Source organism: Equus caballus, chromosome 8 (assembly GCF_041296265.1).
Source record: "Equus caballus isolate H_3958 breed thoroughbred chromosome 8, TB-T2T, whole genome shotgun sequence".
NCBI classification, from domain to species: Eukaryota; Metazoa; Chordata; class Mammalia; order Perissodactyla; family Equidae; genus Equus; species Equus caballus.
Genome location: NC_091691.1, coordinates 75,069,598 through 75,088,140, shown reverse-complemented (window position 1 = coordinate 75,088,140; position 18,543 = coordinate 75,069,598). Strand labels below are relative to the sequence as shown.

General features: G+C 37.9%; 1 protein-coding gene across 11 annotated transcripts in view; it reads left to right on the top strand.

The window, feature by feature from the left end:
* The window catches only part of SMAD2 (SMAD family member 2), an 87,245-nt gene that overhangs the window by 8,157 nt on the left and 60,545 nt on the right, over positions 1-18,543 (top strand). For all 11 annotated transcript variants that reach the window (XM_023647764.2, XM_023647768.2, XM_023647766.2 and 8 more), the window contains one exon: positions 16,634-16,922. In XM_023647764.2, coding sequence (XP_023503532.1) covers positions 16,687-16,922 — 236 coding nt within the window. In that variant the 5' untranslated portion in view covers positions 16,634-16,686. The remainder of the gene's footprint in view (positions 1-16,633; positions 16,923-18,543) is intronic.

Below are 18,543 nucleotides of genomic sequence, written 5' to 3'. Positions count from 1 at the left end.
CTGCTATTACAGACACAGATTAGGTCCATTCCTTCTGCTACAAATGTTTGATAAAATGTAAGACTTGTTTTTTCTTATGTATATTGTTGATTTAGAGAGGAAGGGAGAGAGGGAGAGAAAAGTCCCTGGGTGCCAGAAACAGAAAAATCAGTCACTGTTAAGGAAAAGCTAACCTTGGGGAATTTATTAGATAAGAATCTAGTAGCTGGGGATGGGGTTGTAAAGCCATTCAGGGTAGGGAGCTATAACTCTGGGGACTGTATGCTAAAAAAAATTTAATAATATGAAAACTTTCTTGATATCATTGAAACATCTGTGGCCTCTGGGAAAAACAAGCCTCAAACCTCTCTGTGGAGGAACTAGAAGAAGACTAGTCTTTACAGATGGACTTAAGTATCTCCTGAAGGCCAAGCAGGGTAAATGAAAAGCAGACACCAGCTAGATGTAGTTGGTGTTTTTTTTTTTTTTAATGGGTAATGCATTATTGTAATTTTAAATTCAAAAGGTACAGGAGGATATGTGGTGAAAAGTCTCTTTGTCAGCTTCTACTTTGCCACCCAGTTGCCTTTCCAAAGGCAAGTAGCATTACTTAAGGTTTTTGTATATCATTCCAGAGATTTTACGCATATATGAGCAACTTTGTGCTTTTAGTGCAAATGATCACATATGTTACTTAATAATGCATCTTGTAGGTTATTCCACGTCAGTACATAATGAGTGCCTTTTTACTTTTTCTTTTGGTTGCACAATATTCTTTTCTTTGGATGTAAATAATGTAGTTCATCAGTCCTCTATTGATGGACATTTAGGTTGTTTCTAGTCTTGTGTTAACAGTGCTGTGACAAATAACTTTGTTCATACATCATTATACGCATGTGTAAGAGATTTCTAGAAGTAGGTCAAAGGATATCTACATTTGCTTATTTATTTTAGGGAATGTACTTTATTCATTTTTTTAACTAGGTAAATACATGGACATGGTACAAAATTCAAAAGGAACAAAGTGGTAAATAATGAAAAGTCTCCTGCAGATCTCCTGCCTCCTGCTATCCAGTTCGTCTTTCCAGAAATGTAACCACTGTCCGTAGCTTCTTGTGTCTTCTAGAGCTGTTCTGTACAATACATACATATGAGAATTCCTCTCAGACAGGTTTTTTTTTCTTCTGCATTGTAATCTGTAGGATCAGAAATCTCTTGCTAAGATGTTGGTTAAAAAGAGAGGTAGCAGGCTGTTCTTTATTATCTCATTCACTCTCAACCATGTACCACGTACGGTGATCATTGTGGGTCTCATCATTGAAAGTCTTGCTTCTGTTGACTTTTATGATGTTTGTTCACTTTGGAGAGAAGCCTTGGCTACGTGTTTTTGAACCTGCTCCAGTTTGCACTGGTTGCCCCTTCTCCTAATACACAGCAGTCATCCTGGCATCCCGTTTTACTATCAGCTTAGGAGGTTCCTTCATCTTTCTTGCTCTCCCTCCTTTTGATGAAACGTATCCTTTAGGACTTGAGAGAGAGCGTGTGGGATAAATATTTGGAGATGTTACCTTTATTCTGTCCTGGTTGGGTAATAGAATTCTAGGTTGGAAGTAATTTTCTTTTCAGAATTATGAAGGCATTGCTCTCTTGACTTCGTTTACAGTGTTACTGTTGAGAAAACCAAAGCCATTCTGATTCTTTCCTATATGATCTGTTTTTTTCTCCCTGGAGATTTCAGGCTCTTTCTTTGTCTTCCACATTCTCAAGTTTCACAGCTACAGGCCTTGATGTGTGTGTGTTTTCATCCATTGTCCTGGGATCTTGATGGGCCCTTTCAACCTGGAAACTCCCCATCTTTCTGTTCAGAGGATATTTCTTGATTTCTTTCATCACCCCCCCGGACATCAGACATCATCTGATGTCTTTCTGAAAGTCCTGTTTGGACGTTGGACTTCCTGAACTGGTCCTCCAATTTTCTTCACTTTTCTCTACTATTTTCCATCTTTCTTTTCTGTTTTCTGGAAGATTTCCTCTACTTTATCTTCCAGCTCTTCTATTGATTTTCTCTCCCCCATTTCTGCGATCAGGAGCTATCAAGCCGTCTAAGAGCCCTTCTTTTATTCTTTGAATGTTCGCTTTGTAAAGCATGCTGCTCTTGCTCCAGGGTTGCTAGATCTTCTCTTATTTCTCTGGCTATATTGATAATGTTTACAATGTTTCCTTTCTCGGTATAGTCACACATTTCTTGAAGTTGCATTTCTCTCTTTTTTGCTTGCCATTTTTCCTCAGATAATCAAAGTAATCTTTGGTTACGAAGGTTGGGGTCTAAAAAGCTGATCGGAAACGAAGCCTGTGGGTGAGCCTTGTCTCCTTTCAGTTTCACTGTAGAGTGATCTGAGTGGGCTATTTGTTGGTAAACTCTCAATATTAGTGTCTGTGGGTCTTTCCTCCTGGGTTGGTCAGGTACCCCAGAGAGGACTCTTGATCTGACTAACTGGGTAAAGGTCTGGCTGCTTGTGTATTGGGAGCCGCGACCCAAAGGAGGAAGGGGGTTGGGGAGTCTGTGTTTAGTGTGCAGCATGCTCGTGTTCATTTACTCCCTCTCGTCTCCTAGTGGTACTCAGGCCACCTCCTAGTCCAGGGAGACTGTTTTACTCTCTGCTGAGAAGAAACATTTAGTCTTCTGGAGGGAGAGAGGAGCAGTTACCAGTGCTACAGAGTCGGGGAGCGGATCTGGGGATTGACTGCTTTCAGATGGCTCTTCACTCAGTCCTGCCTGTTTGTCTCCTTTGCCCTCCTGGCCTTCAGTTCCAGGTGGGGGAAATGACTGGTGCTGTCTGTTACTTAACTTTTTGAGGACTCTGCTGTGTAAATCAGGACGTTTCCCCACAGCTAGCCTAGACTTAGTCTCTGATCTGTTCACAGTTACTCCTCATTCATCCGTTTTCCAGTTATCAAAATTTTCCTTGTTTTCTCCTGACTCTTCTCCCTATCCTCAAGAGATTGTCTTTTCTTTTTTAATTCCTTTATTATGGTTTTTAATAGGCTGTTCTCTTCACCTGCAACCCACTGATTAAAGTTTCCATTGAAACAATTTTAAGGATAACCCTCTGAAAGAATTGTAATAGAATGTGTAACTCCAGGTCAGTAGGGATGAGGAGGTGGAAATTGAGAAAATTTGATTGGGGCTGGCCTGGTGGCATAGTGGTTAAATTCACCGTGCTCTGTTTCATGACCCGGCTTTGGTTCCCAGGCATGGACCTACACCACTTGTCATTGGCCATGCTGTGATAGCAACCCACATACAAAATAGAGGAAGATTGGCAAGAGGTATCTTCCTCAGCAAAAAAAAAAAAAAAAAAAGATCATTCTAGTAGAAGTCAGGAAAAAAGAAGCAAAGAAAATGCATAGGAATTAGAAAACATGAAATAAGATGATAGAAAATAATCTTAAACATTTCCATAAATCCAATACATAATTTTACGTTAAGCTTGCTGGTTAAAGGAGAATGAAAACTTAAAAAAAAAAATCCAACTAAATGCTTTTTATTAGTAGACATATCTAAAAGTATGACGTCATGGTTTCAAAGTAAAGGATGAAAAAAGATATACTAGATATAATCTATGTTTTAGTCCATTCTGGCTGCTGTAACAATTCCATAGACTAGGTGGCTTGTAAACAGAAATTTATTTCTCACAGTTCTCTAGGCTGGCAGGGCCAGGTTCAAGGTGCCAGCAGATTTGGTGTCTGGTGAGGGCTTGCTTCCTACTTCATGGACAGCTGTCTTTTTGCTCTAACCTTACCTGGCAGAAGGGGTCAAGGGACTTCCCTGGGGTCTCTTTTATAAGGGCACTAATCCTGTTCATGAGGGCTTCACTCTCATGGCCTCATCACCTCCCAAAGGCCCCACCTCCACATACCGTTACATTGGGGATTAGGTTTTGCCCTATGAATTTCAGTGGGCGGGAGGGGGCACATGTGGGGACACAAATATTCAGTCTATAGTAATCTGTATGGTAAAATTGGCAGAATTACAAGGATAAATAAAAAAATGTATAATCATAGGAGATTTTGATACACCTCAGTAATTTAAGAAAAGATAGATAAAAATATTATAAGGCTATACAGGATTGGGAAGGTGCAATTAGCAAGCGTGCAGCAATTACGGAGGATGTATTTTCAAGTGCCCATTGAATTTTGCAAAAATTGGTTATGTACTAGACCTCGAAGCAAGTGTTGACAAATTTCTAAGAATTTTTACCTTACAAATCACATCCTTGGACCCTAGTGCAATTAAGTTAGAAACATAACAAGAGGATAGCAACTCCCAAATCCATGGTTGTATACTGAAGAACATATTTGTAAATTCATGGGATGAAGAACAACTCATAAAAATTAGAAAATGTTTACAGAATAGTGAAAAAAACACTGCCTATCAAAACAGATAGAACAAAAGGTCATTTGTCTATCTGGGAAACTTAGAACCTTAGATGTTTATTAGTAAGGAACTGAAAATTAATGAGTTAACTATACAAGGTAATGAGTTAGAAAAAAATCAATGTAATGAGTTAGAAAAAGGAAGGAAATAAAGTTGAGAAACGTTAATTAAAAAAAAAAATAGAATGGATCAACTAAACCAAAGGTGCTAAGTTGAAAAGACTAAGTTTGCCAAGATTGATAGAGGAGAAGAAAAAAGGCACAAATGTTAGAAATGAAAAAGGGATACAACTGCAGACAAACTGAGGTTTTAAAACTAAGAACACTGTGACCAGCTTTTTGCCTTTAAATTTGAAAACAGGTAGAATGGACAATTTCTAGCAAAATTAATTGGTTCAAGGATAAGAAACTTGATTAGATTATAATTTAAAGATTTAAATTCATAGAAATCTACCTCACCAAAATCAAATTAAATAAAAATCCTAAAACAAAAAACCCCAAGTGAAAACCCCACATGGGCAAGTTCTACAAAACATATGAAGAATCAGTAATTCCAGTCTTATACAAGATATCATAGAAAACAGAAAAAATTATTTTGCTAGGCTGCTGTAATCTTGAGACCCCGGAAGTGTAGGATGAGAAGGGAAACACATAGGCCACCTCTCATTAATGAACATGGCAGTAAACATTTTTGGTAAAATGTTAGTATTTGCTCAAAACCAAAATATCATGACTAATTAGGGTTTGTCTCAGGAATGTAAAGATGATTAAACAGAAAACCCATGAATGAGATTCATCACATTAACACCGAAGGAGAAAGCCATATGATAATCTCGATGGGTAAAGGGAAAAAAGCATATGATAAAATTCAGTACTCATTCTTGACAAAAATTCTTAGAAAACTGGGAATATTAGAGAACTTAGTTAATTTGAATAAAGGGTGCTGTTAAAAAAACAGACACAGAAGTGTACTTAAGGCATGATTCCAATTATGTGAATTTCTAGAACAAGTAAAATTACTTTGATAGAAATGAGATTAGTAATTGCCTGGGGTGAAGAGGATAGATTGACTGAAAAAGACACAGGGAAACTTTCTGGGGTGATGGAAATGTTCTATATCTTGGTTGAGATGATGTTTACATGGACATACATGTGTGAGAACTCATTGAACTGTATGTTTGACATCTGTGCATTTTATTGTATGTAATCTATGCTCAGTAAAGTTGCTTTTAAAAAGTCAATATATAAAAACCAATGCATTTCTATGTACCAGCAGCAGACAAAATTTACGTTTAAAAAAGCCATCGTTTAAAACAGCCACTACAAAATACGTAGGAAAAAATAAAACAAAAACATGTGGGACCTTAATAGAGAAAATTATGAGACCTGTATAATTCAAATTAAAAGAAGATATGCTTGTGTTTATGAATGGAAGACAGTATCATAAATGTCAGGGTTTTTTCTTCACTTATTTATAAATTCAGTGTCATTCCAGTTAAAATCCCAGGAGGTAAAAGAGAATTCACTTTATCAGATACCAAGACATATTCTGTAGCTTTGATGGTTAAGGCATGATGGTATTTGCTTCAGATATAGACTAATGGAGGAAAAACAAAGCCCAGAAAGACAAGTAGCATTGTAGTCACTAAAGAGAAGATTCAATATATGGCACTGGTGTACTTGGTTATCTCTGTTGGGGAGGAGAAGGTACCTACCTCACACCATACACAGGAATAAATTACAAGTATGAAAAGCAAAACTTTATACTTTGACTTTTAAAAGATGACAGCGTATGGAAGGATTTTTAAGAAAGTACAAATGGGGCCGGCCTGGTGGTGCAGCGGTTAAGTGCCCACATTCTGCTTTGACCGCCCGGGGTTTGCCCGTTCGGATCCTGGGTGCGGACATGGCACCGCTTGGCACACCATTCTGTGGTAGGTGTCCCACATATAAAGTGGAGGAAGATGGGCACAGATGTTAGCTCAGGGCCAGTCTTCCTTGGAAAAAAGAGGAGGGTTGTCAGGAGTTAGCTCAGGGCTAATCTTCCTCAAAAAAAAAAAGAGGACAAGTGTATGTATTATATAAGCATAATATAAGATTTAAAATATTGATAAATTTCAGCACATTAAAGTGACATACTTAAGTATAAAAAGGGCCATCAGAAGTCAGTTGCTGGGTGAAGATATTTGTGGCATATGTAATTAACAAAAGATTATTATCCAGACTATATAAATAATTCCTGTGAATTAAGAAGAAGATGGTGAATGTGAACGAATGATTCAGAGAAATAGAATCCTGAAAGTCAATAAGCATGAAAATATTCTCAAACTGCTTAGAGGTCAGGCAAGTGCAGACCATCACCGACCCTCTGTGTTGCACCCATCCTTTCGGCAAAAGTTCGAGGGACCAAAAAAGTCAAGTGTTGGTGATATTTGGTGAAATAGGAACTCATACTTCGCTGGTGGGAGTGACAGTTGGTACATCGATGTTGACAGTACTTGGTAAAGTTGTATATGTGCGTGTCCTACGCAGCATTTCCATTCCTTGCTGTATGTCCTCAGGAGGTGACTTTCATGTGTTTTTAACAGACCCATGGTGGGAAATATATTTTACGTGTGACAAACACTGACTTAAAATTTTTGAAATAATTAAATGTACACTGTTTTCTACTATAATTTGTTTATTTTTCTCTATTAGTTTTATTATCTATTAATTTTTTGTCGCTCCTTTTTTTTTTTTTTAAAGATATTTCTCACTGTCAGCTACATTGATTTCATGTTCACTAATGATTCATGAGCCTCAATTTAGAGAAATAGAGAGTAACATGGTAAAATGTCTTAGTTAGTGTGTGTATTGTATTACGTTGCAGTGTAAAATGTGTTTCTCGTTTCGGGGCTTCCTTTTTGATCAAGAAGTTTGAAAGTTTCTCCCCTTGAAGAACTCTCACATACATATAAGAAGATAGGCACCAGACTACTCCTGGCAGTTTGTGAGAGTGGAAGATTGGAAACAACCTAGATAGTCATGAAAAGGAGAATGTGAACTGTGATAGAGTCACATGCTGGAATGCTATATGACAGCTAAAATGAATGAGCTAGAGTTGAGGATTATATATGTATCAGCATGGATAGTTATAATACGAAGTGAAAAAAGCAAAGTGACAAGAACAGTATTAAAGTTTCATATAAATTTTGGGTTTTTTTGGGGAAGATTATCCCTGAGCTAATATCTGCTGCCAATCCTCCTCTTTTTGCTGAGGAAGACTGGCCCTGAGCTAACATCCATGCCCATCTTCCTCTACTTTGTATGTAGGATGCCTGCCACAGCATGGCTTGACAAGCCGTGCATAGGTCTGCACCCAGGGTCCGAACCAGCGAACCCTGGGCTGCTGAAGCAGAACTTGCACACTTAACCATTGCACCACCAGGCTGGCCCCCATATAAATTTTTTAAATGTGTGAAACTTTATTGTGTGGATACAACATATAGCAAAATCGTTAAATGACCATGGGGGAAAGTCTTCATCGTGGTTATCTCCGAGAAGCAAGAGGGAGGGGAATGGGGGATTAGAAAGGTGAGGTATACATGGGGAATTCAGCTGTATCCATCTGTCATGTCTTAAATCTTGTCAAATACTGCAGAATGCTAAGAGTTGGCAGAGCTGGATGGGGGGGCCCAAGGGTGTTTTAATATATTTTTTGTATGACTGAAATACTTAATTTTTTAAAACATCTCATTCACAATAAAACCCAGTATAGCTGGAGGAATGAGTAAGTTTAGCAAACTGTGAGACCTTTATGGAGAAAATTATGTAACTTATTGATGGTTAAAAGTCTAAAGTGAAACAACTCCTTTTCATAAACAGGAATACTCAGTGTTATAAATATGTCAGTTCTTCACAAATTAATATAAATTCATTGCATTTCCAATCAAAATTCTACAGGGTTTTGGTGGAACGTGACAAACTACACTTAAAATAACTGACATAAATTGGAAAAATAAGGAGGGAGTCTCACTGTGCAGATATCAAGACTTACTAGAAAACAGTAATTAAAATTCTGTGATATTGGTGTAGGTAGGAATAAGTGCCTTTTGATGAACAGCTGCTGTGTGCGGGTGTGAGAGCTGGACCGGGAAGAAAGTGGGCAGGAAGGAACTTGGTTAGTTTGAAATATGGTGTTGGAGGACAGCTCTGCAGATCCTCTGGACCGCCAGAGAGATGAGGTGGGTCCCAGAGCAAATTAAGCCTGAACTGTCGCTGGAGGCACAAATGGTAAAACTGGGGCCTTCTTCCTTTGAGCACGTCATGAGACGGCAGGATTTTTGAGAAAAGATGATAATGCTGGGAAAAGGAGAAGGCAACAGGAAGAAGGAAGACCAAGTATGAGATGAGTTGACTAAAAAGGAAGCCATGGACATGAGTCTACGGAAGCCCGGTAGGGCTGTTGAGGACAGGACGCTGTGCATCGCTCTCTGGGGTCGCCGGGAGGCAGAGCCGACTTGACAGCATGTAACAATGAGCAAGTACACCAATGAACAGAATGTCAAACCCACAGTCAGACGTTTATTTATAAGGACTTGTATGTGATGGGAGTGGCATTATGAATTATTAAAAGAATAAACAAATGGTACTGATAAAATAGGCTATCCTTACATGAGATGTTTAGATCACTCTCACTGCTTAAAAACAAATTCCTAATGTATTAGGTACATAAATGTGAAAAGCAAAAAAACTAAAATGTCTACAGGAATATTTAGGGGGAATATCTTTCACATCAGAGTATTCGTGCCTCAGATTCCTCATTTGTGAATAGTGGTACCTGCCCCTCTTGATTAAATGAGTGAGTGCTTACCTGACTCTTGGACAGGTGTGTTGTGTCATAGAGTAAGCACTGGATAAAATGTTTCCTCCTGTATTTTGGGGCAGAGAGGGATTCTTTTAAAAAGAGCAAAGTTATGTCGTAAAAGACTTTAAGTATAAATTTGTATATTCTAAAGGATAACATAAGAAAAGCATTCTAAGGATTTGGAGATTTTTTGTAATATTCAGTGATAAGGTTTATATCAGAATAAAAACAGTAAGAAAAGAACAGCACAGTGGAAGACTGCACAAAGAATATGAACTGTAGTTTAATCAAACATGCAGAGAATGCTATTTGTAAAACTGTGTTATACAGTTATTAATAACTTGAAGGCTTTATTTGCTAGTTCAGGGTAATCAGACTCTTACTGAAACTTTCCAGTGAGTAATCTTAGAATCCCAGTTTTACTGAGGGCTCACTTGATAAGCTTTCTTATGAGCTGTAAACATAAAGCCTTCCTATTCTGTTGAAACCTGCATTATGTAAGTTGTGCTTATTGCTGGAATTAGGAACAGAATTAGTATCTGAACTTATTTTTCAATTCTTGAAGATGTTGAAAAAAGTTCTAACTTCAGCACAGAGCCTGCTGCTACACTGTTGAAAGAAATCTGTATATTCTGTAAATGACTCATTCACATTTTGATAACAACTTGATCATAAATCTATGATTTACTTATTCCATTTTGTGTTCAACTTGGGACGTATTGACTGATTCCTGTAAAAAGCTAAATTCAGTCTGTTTACATTTCAAAACTATTGGCTAAATACTGTATTTTTAAAAAGTTCTCAACTGGTTGAAATGTGTTCTCAGCATTACTGAAAAATATTTTGTTGCATAATTTAAAAATTCTCCAGAGATAATTGGACAGATGTCAGCCAGCTGTGGTTACTAAGACCATGACAAGTTAAAGCCAGTAACTTTAAGTGATTACGTAGTTCTGGAGTAGTCATGATTGCTGTTCTGAGACTTGGGACACTGAAATCATGTGACAGGACTAGGTCATGAGGTCATTCAGATGACCCGGAATAGGCTTACACTTTTCATGTTTTCATTTCAATGAAGGAAAAAAGGGTTTTATAGAAAACGTTTAGGTCCTCAAGAATGCTTCTCAACTCATAAGAAACGTTTCTTCTAACAAAGGTGTTAACAGAGAAGCTGTTTACTCACATTCTTCCTAACGCTAGAAATCCCTTTCATTTTTGCTGATTATACAAAAGTTTAATTTTTGTTCCTTTTCTTAGGCTGAATTCTAATGAATGGATTAATTGAACCAAATATAGAGAGACACTTTTAGATAGGTTCTTGTTATATTTTTCTGTCAGTTTTTCACAGGGAACAGGGATCACTCCTGTAACTCACAGAAGTGTTTTATTCTAAGGATTAAATTTGTGTGGGGCGGAAACAAGACCAGGGGAGCCCTCAGACCCCAAGCCTGAGGGTCCGCTGCTCTGCTTTTCTGCAGAACTGTGTCTGCCTGGCTTGAGCACACTCTTTGTGTGCTGCCTGCCTTCCCTCCTGAGCCTCTGCTCTGTTCTCTCCTGACTCCTGATCTTGTCATGAACACAGTTGCTTATTAAAGGCACATGTAATTGTGACCCTGTAACCTTAGCCTTCAGATTTCCTTCTGTTTCTGTGTTCCAGATAGTGATTAGTGTGTCGTTACATGCTGCTCAGTTACGTTAGCAGCAGGTATCTTTGAATCCTCCTCTCCCCGAAACTGTCCACATCCAGTTGGTCAATAACATGTGAGTTGTCTCTAAAATAACTGAAGTAATACTCCTATCATTAGCAGTAACTTCTGTCAGCAGCTTTCTAATCTGAGCTGGCCTTAAGACTCCATATTCTAGAAATACCTACATGTTTTTGTAACTCCAAAAATGTTTCCTGTCTCTGGAAATCATGCTGAACTTTCTGCCTGGTGTACTCTGTCTCTGTCTCTTCAGACTTTTGCTCTGATGTGGTTTTTGTGATACCTCTCCCTTCCAAAGGTTGAATTAATAAGCATGTTCTCTGTGCTCGGATCAGACTGTGTCACATGGTGTTGAGCTTTATATAGCTGGCTCCCCTATGGCATGCTTTGTGGCACAGAGTATGAATTCAGCAGAAGCCAAAAGTAGCCAGCTGGGTATACGTTTTGCTGTCTGGCAGTCCCAAGCTTCTACTTTGGTAGATTATCACGTGTGTTTGATGGAGTTTTGGTGTTTGCTTTATTTTCTCAAGTTCTAGTTTTATGTACTACAGTGCTCATTTATGTGTATTATTATAGAGTCTGCCACTGTAGATAGTTTTAACAGTGCTGCTGTCAAGTTCTCGTTGTTGTTTTTTACTTACCTTAGAGTTCCCTAAGTGAGCAAATGCTCCTTTCCCACCTTTTCTGCTGTATTGCTAAAGAAAGTCACATGGTCCTGCTTATTGGCACCTTTTGAATTTTTAGTGTCTAAACCACAGCTGGGCTATCAAGGATGCTATGGCAGTATTTTTAAGTGGAGTTCCGTGAGATGTCCCTGAAAAGGGGTTTCCATGGCCAAATAAATTTATGAAATTTGGCAGACTATATTGCCTTTTCTTGGGACAGTCTCCTGAATTGAAGTTGGGGACCCATTGTTTTTTCTCTTTTGAGGGAAGTGAGTATGATTGTTAATTAGGTTGTGACCATTATTTTCTAGCAAACTCTACCAAGGCCTAAGTATCTTCAGTTGGAAGACCATTTTTGAGAATGGTCTCTTTGGATTTCAAAGTCCTTTCTTGAGAATTATACTTAGATTCCTTCCTTCCTTTTTTTTTTTTTTTTTTTGGTGAGGAAGATTGGCCCTGAGCTAACATCTGTTGCTAATCTTCCCCTTTTTGCTTGAGGAGGATTGTCCCTCAGCTAACGTCTGTGCCAGTCCTCCTCTATTTTTGTATGTGAGATGCCACTGCAGCATGGCTTGATTAGCAGTGTGTAGATCTATGCCGGGCATCCAAACCTGTGAACCCTGGGCCACTGAAGTGGAGCATGCAAACCCAACCACTGCACCATTGAGCCAGCCCCTTACATTTCTTTTTTTTAGCGAATGTATAGCTTTAGTACAGCAACCTTACTGTTAGTACCCCCAAATAAGTTTGTGATAGTTTGTCATTGGGTTCTCACTTTTTGTTCTCAAAACAATAAGAAAAATTTTCCAACCCCCCTCCCCGCCCCCCGCCCTCTTCCCCAGCATTTGCCCAGAAGTGCTTGCCAAGGCTACCTGCAGGTTGTGGACGGACACTGTTAGACTTATGTCTTTGGTCAATTACAACCTTTCCCCGCTTCTAAAATTCACAGTGTGCTTTGGCATATTGAGGGGTTGAGAAGCTCTTAAAGAACTTCATTTAACTTTATTTATCTAGGAAGTTCTTAAGGTATTTATCCAGATACCTTTTTAATTGTTTTTGAATTGTAATTTACATTTGATAAATGCTGTGAGTTTTGATAACTATGTACTCATGTGTAACTACTTCTTAAAACAAGATAGAAAATAATTAGATCACCTCAAAAAAGTGCTTTGTGCATCTGACCAACTGTTTCTCTGTGTGTCGCCTCCCCTTTTCTGAAAGTCATTTTGACTTCTATCACTTGATTAGTTTCACTTGTTATTAGAAGTCATAAATGAAATCAGTATATCTTTTTGTGTATCTTTTGCCCCATGTGATATTTTTGAGATTCACCCATATTGTGAAGTATATAAGTGGCTCACTCATTTTTGTTCCTGAGCAGTATTCTTTGTATGAATATACCATATTTTGTCTTGTTTTGCTTTTCTTCCAGGTTTCTCTTGATATTTGGGCTATTATGAATATGGCTGTTATGAACATTCTTGTACAAATATCTTTCTGTAGACACTATGTTTTCATTTTTCTTGAATATATATCTAGGAGTGGAATTATTGTGATATAGGGTAGATGTAGTTTCAACTTTTTATGAACTTGCCAGTTTTCCAAAGGTGCTATACCATTTTACACTCACATTAGTGTGTGTGTTCCAGTTACTCCACGTGGTAGGCTGAATAATGATCCCCAAAGACATCCAAGTCTTAATCCCCAGAACCAGTGAAAGTTATTTTATATGGCAAAAGGAACTTTCGAGATGTGATTAAGGGTCTTGAGATGGAGAGATTCTTGTGGATTATCTGGGCAGGCACTAAGTGTAATTACAAGTGTCCTTATAAGAGGAGGGTAGAGGGAGATTTGGCTATAGAATGAGAAGGCAGTGTGACAACCCAGTTTTTCCTCTACTCTTCCCCAAGAGACAGGAGATCAGGCCCTAGGTGTGGGAAACTTACCCCTTCCCTTGGAAAGCTTTTGCTTCATATGAGGTACCACCAAGTGGAGGAACTCTCTCCCGTCTCTTACCCCATGCCAGTCTTTTTCAAGCGCACTCAGTTGAGGCCCTTGGAGAAGAGCTTGTGAATGAGTGCAGATTCCCCTTCTACTGAGTCTTCCAGGGATTCTTAACTGTCGTCCCAGCTAACACTCAGCCTTTACCTTTACTTTTATCTTTAATATTCAGGAGGTTGACTATGGACTGTGTTTCCTTTGCATCTGTGGGTTGATGTCTGCCATCACTTCTGAAAAGTTCTTGGCCATTATCTCTTTGTGTTTTTCCTGTCCCCGTTCTCTTTTTCAACTTTTTCTGGTGCTCCAATTAAACTTTAGTTAAACCCAGTTGATGTTTGGTTTTGGATGTTCTGGGGTTTTTTACACACTGTTTTTTCCTCATTTTGTGTTTTAATTTGAGTATTTTAATTTGGCCTGTCTTCAAGTTCAGTACTCATTTCTGTCTGTTATTAAGTCCATCTAAAGAAAAAAAACCTTTAATTTCAGATACTGTATTTTTCTGATACTCTGTTTCTAAAATTTCCCTCTGATCCTTTTATAGCTTCACTGTCTTTGGTGAAGTTCTCCATTTCATTATGCACATTGTCTTTTCCTTCAGTGTTTTTTTAAATCATAGTTATTTTTAAATCTGTGTCTGATAATTCCAGCATCTCGGCCCTTTCTGATCTGATTAGATTAATAATTTCATCTTTTGATTATAGTTTGCTACTCCCTGTGTTTTGTAATTTTTAATTGAATGCTGAACGTTTGTTTAATAACAGTACAGTTGGAAGTAGTATTTACCTCCTTGTGTTAGTCTGTTGGATAGTGGGGCTAAGCCAGTAAGATGTGTAGTTGAGCTCGTTCTGGGCTTTGAACTTTAGTTTGATTAAAGTTCAGTTGTTTTGAGAGCAAGATTAAGACTTTACTTTCTGCAAGATTTGTTGTCTGAGTGTAATTTCAGTTATCTCTTTGCACTTCATATCTGAGCCATCAGCTTTCTGATCTGTGGGCCGGTTCTCTCTACTTTACAACCAGCTGTTGATTTCCTTGCCTTGTGGCGTTCTTTTTACTCTCCCATCCTGCCCCAGGCTTTTGTGCCTAGTGAGATATCACTCTACTAGTAGTACCTTCCAGGGATTTCTCCTAGCACTCTTTCCCTACCCTAGCCTTGGTAGTTCAATGTCCAGAGTATCTGGGAGGAAGTTTTTCTCTCAACTCTCCTGTCCTACCTCATTCTTACCACTGCTGAATGTCTAGAGTCTATTGGATTGATTTCTCTCACTTCTCCTGCTCATCCCTCCCTGCCCCCATCAGAGGATAGATTTTTTGCATTTGAGGGAGACCGTAAGCTTCTTGGGGTATCTCAGCTTTCTAGCCCTGTCCTCCAGCCTTTGGCATATTTTCGCAAGCTCTTGGTGAAGACCTGTGGAAATGAGTGGTTGGGTAGTGCAGGTTTGCTCTGTGAAATCCTTGGAATTCTAATAGGTCTTGTCGGCGTACGTGTTTCTGTTAAAATATATTAAAGTTTAGGCTGGTTCCCCTTACCCTCATCTATGGTAGAATTATTCCTCCTTAGCCACTCCACCAGGAAAGAGACCATCTGTGGGCCTCTCTTCTATCAAGGGTCAATACTTGCTGGAATTTAGCTCTTCTTAGGTTACTTTGCATCCTTTAACTCTAATAGATTCAGAAAACCAGGATTTTGTAGCTGATCTGGCTTGTTCTGATTGTAAGGATGAAAGGGATGGTCTCTTGTGACTTTCTACATCCCAGTTAGAAGTGCAGCTCTTCTCTTGGAATACTTTTTAATGTATAGTTTGGCAAATACGTGATAAAATTTATTTCACTCTAGTTGATTTTCTTTAGTATTTTTCAGAGCTAGTTTTCTAAATCTTTTCCATTCTTCTCAAATATAACTCTCCAGTTCTGTCCTCAGGTGGTAAATGAACTTGTCTCTTATTTTGAGATTAAAGTCATCAAACTAAAAAATTTAATTGATGGGCTTGTGGAGAGTATGAGAAGAATATGTGGTAGGAGCATAGAAAACTAAGCAAATGAAGAACTGAGATAATTAACTCTGGGGAAAAAGAAAGAGTTGTACAAAAAGGGAAACGTGATTATATAGATGCTTACTACTAATCTTATCAGGTACAAAATTATATATGTGATTATTTAACTACAATTGGGAGATAGTTATTTTTAAGGTTGGAGGAAAGTGAGTGATTATGGTGTAAATCCTCATTTTCCATAGAAAAATTAATACATAATATCTTCGTATTTCAAAGGTTACCGTTATAAGCCTATTACTGAAGTATAAATAGCAAGAATCAAAGTTAAAAGGATTTTAAAGAATTGTACCTCAGTGTGGGAAGAGGACCTATATTTGACTTTACTCACTATGCACATTATTACTTAGATAAAAATGAAAATATATTTTTAAAAAGAGGCTTAATTAAAAGTCTTCTCAAGGGATGGTAAAAAGGAACCAAACCTTTTCTTCACAGACTGTGTTTACCGTTATTTCTTTATTCTTGTTTACTTCACACATGATGCCTTTTCCCTTCTTAGAACTTTAGATTTTACTGTATGATACTTAGTCAGTTAGTTATGAAAGTTTAAAACTTTGGTGAGAATGGGCTTGTAAATTTTTTTTTTTTTTAAGTTTTGAAAACAGATTGAAGTTCTAAAAAGTGAGAAAAACTTTCTTTTGGTGAGAATATTTTAATTACTGACACTATTAAAAGTTAAAAATAAAGTAGTATTGATAGGAATAAACTTGTCCAGTGTTGATAAAGATTTTACTTGCAGAATTATTGTATTTGTGCACTTATAACATCGTCTTATTTTTATAAGGGTTTGTTTCCACAATGGGCCAAGAAGAGAACTTCTGAAAGTCTGTTGTGAGAATAATCATTTGAATTTCTATCTCATTCTACAGTTTGCTTTCATTATTATGTTGAAATTATTACTTGACTTTAAAGTTAGCCTCTAAATTATCCTTTCCATATCTTTTTTAGGTTAGGTAAAGGAGGATATTTTCTTAGCGTGGATTGCTGCCATTGGTAAGAACATGTCGTCCATCTTGCCGTTCACTCCGCCAGTTGTAAAGAGACTGCTGGGATGGAAGAAATCAGCTGGTGGGTCTGGAGGAGCAGGTGGAGGAGAGCAGAATGGACAGGAAGAGAAGTGGTGTGAGAAAGCAGTTAAAAGTTTGGTGAAGAAGCTAAAGAAAACAGGACGATTAGATGAGCTTGAGAAAGCCATCACCACTCAAAATTGTAATACTAAATGTGTTACCATACCAAGGTAAGTGGTGGTAGATCAGAAATTTGGTGGTCATACTGTTGAAAATTGCTTAGAGGAATCTGAAGGAAAGTCACTGAAATTTTGTTACTTTCACCTGTAAATAGTGATTATTAAAATATGACAGTTATTTTTAACCTGTCTTACTAATTTTGTTTCACTAGTTAAGACTTGTTCATTTTACAGATCATTTTCGTGAACAGTGAGAAGGTTTAATCAAGCAAAATAAAATACTTTGTATTAAGTTTTATCTTCACTGTCTTCATTTACCTTCATTGCCTAAATGCTTCATTTTATGTTATCCTAATTTCTGTGATTGAATGACATTTGAATCGATTCAAAGCTTTTTCTGTCACTAGTGCAGTAGTGACAGTTTTCTCCCCCTCTGTCAAAACTTCAGTCACTAAGGAGTTAAACATTGTCATGAATTTTACATAGTTTTTGTTTGAATTGTATCGTTACTTCCAAGAAAGAACAGTATATGAGGCGCCTTTGTAGATGTCATCGGTAGTTAGAACCTGTCTTGAAGACCTACCTCTTGTATTGGAAGATCTGTTTATTACTTAAGAGGTTGACGTTTTATTAGTGTAAATTTAATCATTTACAGATAAATACCACTGTCAGAAAGACTGTTTTTTTTTTTAAATAAAGTAGCAAGAGATTTTTAAGTGTTTCACTACTTTTTGTGTGCATTACAGGGTTTTTGGGAGTGTCAGCATATAGAATTTTCTAAAATGACTGTTTGCAGTGTCATACACATAGGCCAGCACATAGCACGCGAAAGCATTTTACTTCATCCTGACCTTTTTCCCGTGAGCTTTGGGAAAACACTCTGGATGCTTATTGATTATAGATCCCAGAATCACCAGCCTGTCTGCTTGCAAATACTAATAGTAGAATGTTTCCTGCCTTGTTTGGTAGATTAATTATGCATTTCTTTCATCTTGTTTCATGTGTGTCTTAAATAAGAGTTGCTTTTCTTGCTTTATTCTTTTGTTTTACAAATGCCTAGTGAGTGCCTGCTATGTGCAAGGGCACTGTTTCTAGGCACATGGGTCTACAGTGGTGAACAAAACGCAAAATTCCTGGCCTCCTGAGGGATAAATGTACACAAAAACAAGTGGGCAAGTTAATATAATTTGAGATGGTAATAAGTACAAAGAAGATAATAATTGAGGGATAAAAAAGCTGCTTTGGATTGGATTGTGTCACGCATTCTGAGCTTTGAGAAGTAGCAGCTAGCTGAGGGAAGAGTCTTCTAGCAGAGGAAGGAGCCATCGTAAAGACACTGAGGTGGGAAATAGCTTAGTGTATTGGAGGATTTAAAAGGAGCCCGGTAGAGATGGAGTCACACAGAATGAGTGCAAAACTTGGAAGGAGTCAGATCATGTAGGGCATCATAGGGCACCATGAGAGTTTGAATTTTAGTCTAAATATAATAGAAAGCAAATAAGGATTTTTTTTTTCTTTTTTTTTTTGAGGAAGGTTAGCCCTGAACTAACATCTGCCGCCAATCTTCCTCTTTTTGCTGAGGAAGACTAGCCCTGAGCTAACATCCGTGCCCATCTTCCTCTGCTTTATATGTGGGACGCCTACCACAGCATGGTTTGCCAAGCAGTGCCCT